Genomic DNA, 5,281 nt, shown 5'->3' with positions numbered 1-5,281 from the left:
CTCTCTCTCTCTCTCTCTCTCTCTCTCTCTCTCTCTCTCTCTCTCTCTCTCTCTCTCTCTGTCTCTCTCTCTCTGTGTGTGTGTGTGTGTGTGTGTGTGTGTGTGTGTGTGTGTCCTGCTGGCTCCTTGGAGAAAGGCAACCTTATGCTTTCTCTTTAAACTCTAACTCCTCCTTCCCAGCCTCAGCCTCCCCGTCCAAACCTCCCTGAGCAAGAGAGGCAGATCAGTCACAACCTGTTTCTCTCTCGCGCTCCGAGCCTTTCTCTGCTGCTCCGTATCTTCCTCCGTTTTCTCCTCTCCCTTCTCTTTTCCTTTCCTTTGCTCCGCTCCCACTTCCTTGCTCTTCTATCCAATTGCTCTCTTCCTCTCCCATCCCTTCCTCGGCATCTCTGGATTTTCCCATCCATCCTTTCTGCTATCCCCTTCTTTGCAAACTCTCTCTCTCTCTCTCTCTCTCTCTCTCTCTCTCTCTCTCTCTCTCTCTCCCAAGCATCCCTTCATCTTCCGTCCGTCCTCTTTCCCTGCCCTTCATCGACCCACATCTCCCGCTCCCATTTTTCTCCTTTGGGCGGTGGATCCCTCCCTTCTACCCTCTGTCCTCTCCTCCCCTGCCGTCTGTTTCCCCGGCAGCCCTTCGTCTTTGTGGGTCAGGGCACCGGGGCTTCCGCCAGGGGGCAGCATGGCGCTCCTGAGCTCCCCCACCGAGACCGAGTGCTTAACCAAGCCGCTCTTCTGCCGCAAGGGGGCGCTCCGTCAGAAGGTCATCCACGAGGTGAAGAGCCACAAGTTTACCGCCCGCTTCTTCAAACAGCCCACTTTCTGCAGCCATTGCACAGACTTCATCTGGTGAGAGAAACCTCAGCCCCTAACCCCTCCCTCCCCATTTGCCTTGACCCCTGTGGACCCTTTCCTACTACCCAGCTCATATGCTACAACCTTGTGATGGTTTGGACGTTATTGCTTTGCCCAAAAGCTGTATTTTTAAAAATTCCGTCCAGGTGCTGGAAAAGTGCAGAACTGAGCAATAGAGGCAGAATTTAATAGGCTGGCTATCCTGTTATTATTTATAGATTTATTTAGTGGCGTATATGTGCCTTCCTGTGCAGATCATAAGTTTCTAGTCCTCTTTAAGGAGGTCCAACCTTACTCTAAATCAGAAGAAGATGTGGCTTTTTGGTTTGAAGAGATGAGATGTCTGTGTGATGTTTTAAAATTTTTGTGACAATTAAAAGCCTGAAGATGCAAGAAAATGCAGAATTTGGTCAGGTCACAGATTTTACTGCTCCTTGCTGGAGAATTTCTAAAATGTCAGCCCAGAAGGATTTTCTTTCTGTCCATGTTGAATTAACCAGTAGTTTCTATGAGTGCTTCCAATTACACAGGTCTTAGCACTCTTAGCCAAAATATGTTGAATGGTGATACCACCTTTCCATCTTTACAAGATTTTCTGTAGGGATAATGGATAATATAGAAAAACATGAGAGACTGACAAGAGGAAAAAAGCCTCCTTATCTGCGTTGTAAAATTCTATAAGTAAGGCAAGATGTTTACACTTAAGGTACACTTTGCTGATAAGGGAACTTTCTGTGTTAATGTGTTCCCTTTAATGATCTTGTCAAGCCCCAACGAATGGCTTCATGCATGTATGAACTCTTCCTTCCTTCCTTCCTTCCTTCCTTCCTTCCTTCCTTCCTGTCATTCCACTATGTTTTTCTGTAGCTCCATAGATTTTTGAGGTGCAACCTGATAGTTTAAAATCTATAACTCTGCTGCTCTAATTCTACCACTTTGCCTCTTCAGGCTTCTGTTCTTCAAACATAATTCCATATTTCTATTACAGTCCACAATTGTTCTTCAAACATGATTCCATATTTCCATTTCTGTTCCAATCCACAATTCTACTTTATTGACTCAATAATCGTATTTAACTGTTCTTTATTTTGATAGTCCTCTAAACCTTGTGATACATTTGGCCCTCTTTCTCTCCTATAATTTGTGGTCCTACGTAATTGTAGTTGATCCCATCCATGATTTCATCTTAAGGACTGAGTTAGGTATGTCCTTGGCTTCAGTCAGAGTTCTGCTTTCTGGAAATTTAATTCTGTAACAGACCTGGAAAGTATACCATGCTATGTTATGATAGACAAGATAATTTTTTTAAGAGGCTTGGCTCTGGATACTTCATGTTATTGAAATACTAGATAGTTCTGGTCATTTTTCTGCTCAGAATGCTATCTTCCATTTTATCCCTCCATTTTATCCCACGGTATATATACAGCATATTTCTAGAGCTAATAAGCACATAAGTAAGGCCGTGAGACTGATATGTTTCTAACTTGTCATCTGATGAGCTACAGATGCATTAACTGCTTTCATGGAGAAGATCATACAGAATCTCAAGAGGCTTTTTGAGAGAGTGTGGGCACCTTATCATTGAAAAAAATCATGTACAATGAACCTCCTATATGTATTAAATAGGGAGGTAGAAGATGGGTCCTTCCTTTCTGATGATCTGTATATATTCCATTCCTACATGGCAATTCCAGCATTCAAAGTGGGTGTGACAGATAAAATAAGAAGATTGCAGTATTCAAAGAACGTGACCTGATTATACCTCCCTCCACAGGGCATCCCTTGTACAGCATATCTGCACTGGGAAATCAATTCTAGCAAGTAGCATGTCCTTGAATTCTCTCTCCCCCCCCCCCAACCCCCAGTCTCCAGCAAATAGTGACAACCTTCACACATGTTTTATTTCCTCAGTTGATAATGGATAGAGATCTTGAAATGTAGGAAAAGCCAATAGGTGGGTGCCATTGTCTATTATTGGTAAGGTTGGCAGGATAAATCAGAAAGGCTGGATTGGTACCTGCAAGAGAAGGAGCACAGGAGTGTGATTCTCACTTAAATATCAGAAATGACTATCTAATTGATAAACCTCCCCATCCTCTCTTTCATCACTTTTCAAAGCAAGGAACGTCCTCACTATGATCATCCCTTCTCTAGCTCTATTAACTTCAGCAATCCAAAGATCTATTCTTAAATGATATAGCTTGTTTTGTTTGATGCCTCTGAGAGCCTGAACTATCTCCGGATCATTGGTTTGGTACCATCTCCCATTGTTTCTTCCAGTCAGAACTCTAGAAGGAGCATTTAGTACCCATCTCCCATTGAGACAAGTAAACCAGAATAGTCCAAAATGATTTGGGGCAATATTAGTAGCTATTCCTTTTTCATAGGCTCCCATTGCCATGCCATTCTGCAACAAGCTTTCTCAAGATTTGCAAAAGTCATGATCTGTATAACCGTTGTTTGTTAAATAAACTACATTGGGTAGCCAGTGAATTTGGTGACCAGTTTGGTGTAGAGCAGTGGTGGCAAACCTATGTCACGGGTGCCAGAGGCAGCACTCAGAGCCCTCTCTGTGGGCACGCGCGCTGTCGCTGGGTTTTATAAAATCTTTTCGCTTTAGGCCTCCGCCGCCGTGTACAAAAAAAAAGCTTCAATCAATCAGTCAATTTCAACTCGCAGGAAAAAAAATATCTTGCAAAGTTAGAATTGATTGATTGAACTTTTTAGTCCCACCCAGTCTGCTGTTACCATCGCAGCCACGCCCACGCAATGGGCCACACCCACGCAATGGGCCACACCCACCCAGCACCCGACGATGCATAAGTGGGTTTTGGGTTGCAGTTTGGGCACTCGGTCTCTAAAAGGTTCGCCATCACTGGTGTAGAGGTTGTGGCCTAGAAACCAGGAGACGGTGAGTTCTAATCCCTCTTTAGGCATGAAAACTGGCTGGGTGAATTTGGACCAATCATCGGGAGATGGTGAATTATAGTCACCCCCTCTTAGAAATCAAAGCCAGCTTGTTGACTTTGGGCCAGTCTCTCTCTGTCTGTCTCTCTCCCTCTCTCCCTCTCTCTCTCTCTCTCTCTCTCTCTGAATATGTATTACATATATTTGCTGCCTTGAGTTATTTGTAAAAGTAGTAAAGACAAGATAAAAATTTAAAATAAATTAATTCAAATAGAAAAAAGCACAACAAGACTTAGTATGCTATGTAAACTGAACATGTTCAGTTCAGTAAAGATTGGATTTTGGGGGGGGGGGGGTTGGTAGAAAGCTGAAAATGTTTGGTTCTGCAAACATTGAGACGTTCAGCTAGGCCTGCTGATGACTCCCTCTTATTTCACAGATACCTATAATCATTTTTTTATTTAAATGAAAGCAGTATTGGAGGCTAAGAATGTCAGTGGAGAGGGTGTATGTGTGAGAGAAGTGTGTATAGTGTGTGTGTGAGAAAAAAGAGAGAGAGAGAGAGAGAGAGAGAGAGAATATAAATATATATAGCTTAACTCTTTTCATTGTAGAAGTTTTTTTCCAGCTAATTTCTCCAGCAACATTTCTCATTTTATGGACGCAAAAAATAGAGACCTTGTCCACTCTATTGGCTGAAGTCATTTTTAGGGCTGAAATGCAATCTTTTTCTCTCCCTTCCCCTATTAAAACTACTACTGTACCCATATTGTTGCTTGACCCAGAGAGCAAACTTATCAGTTCATCATATGAGTACTTACACATTTTATCTTGCAAAGCCAAAAGCAGCTATGTCCATAGATTGCATCTGTTTTTGTTTCCCCAACCTAGATTTAAATCTCTCCTTTGGCCTATCAGCTGCCACAATTTACTCAAACTTGTGAACACAGATCCTATCATAGATCTCTGACATCCTGTCCCGAGTAGACTTCATGCTGCATCTCTTTTCTGTTTCTCTATGCCAGTGTTTCCCAACCGTGGCAACTTGAAGATGTGTGGACTTCAACTCCCAGAATTCCCCAGCCAGCCATGCTGTTGAAGTTCACACATCTTGAAGTTCCCACGGTTGGAAAACACTGGCACAGAGTTCTGAGGTTCTGCTTTCTGGCTGAATGACATCTGAACAGGGTTCAGTACAGAGTATATTTTATGATGGCTACTTCTGGGATTCTTTATGTGACTGGTTCCACAGCTCAGCAAGTGACAATGAAGCAATAATAAAGAGGATTGGCCCAATATGATGGGGAAAAGTTTGGTGGTTCATGTTAAGTCCTGGGAATAATGGCGCTTGAGACGAAGCATCTCCAACAAGTCTTTATTGTTTGCTCCATTCTACGAACAACCAGAGCAGAGGCACGCAGGCCTCTATTTATACCCTCTGATCCCCGGGCAAGTTCAACCAATCATGAGGCGGGCTTTTCCCGCCTTGCGCATGCGCACAAGGCCGGCGCCGCTCAGTCTG

The 5,281-nt window shown here is 43.3% G+C and overlaps 1 protein-coding gene across 1 annotated transcript in view; it reads left to right on the top strand.

Annotated features, from left to right (window-relative positions):
• Window positions 1–679: 679 nt before the first annotated feature.
• LOC107288141 (protein kinase C gamma type-like) overlaps window positions 680–5,281 on the top strand; it is a 124,355-nt gene continuing 119,753 nt past the window's right edge. The window contains exon 1 of the mRNA XM_015816727.1: window positions 680–846. Coding sequence (XP_015672213.1) covers window positions 680–846 — 167 coding nt within the window. The remainder of the gene's footprint in view (window positions 847–5,281) is intronic.

This window comes from Protobothrops mucrosquamatus, unplaced genomic scaffold (assembly GCF_001527695.2).
Source record: "Protobothrops mucrosquamatus isolate PMUCROS unplaced genomic scaffold, P.Mucros_1.0 scaffold487, whole genome shotgun sequence".
NCBI lineage: Eukaryota > Metazoa > Chordata > Lepidosauria > Squamata > Viperidae > Protobothrops > Protobothrops mucrosquamatus.
The sequence above is the reverse complement of the archived record's forward strand: the minus strand, read 5'-3'. Positions and strand labels throughout refer to the sequence as shown.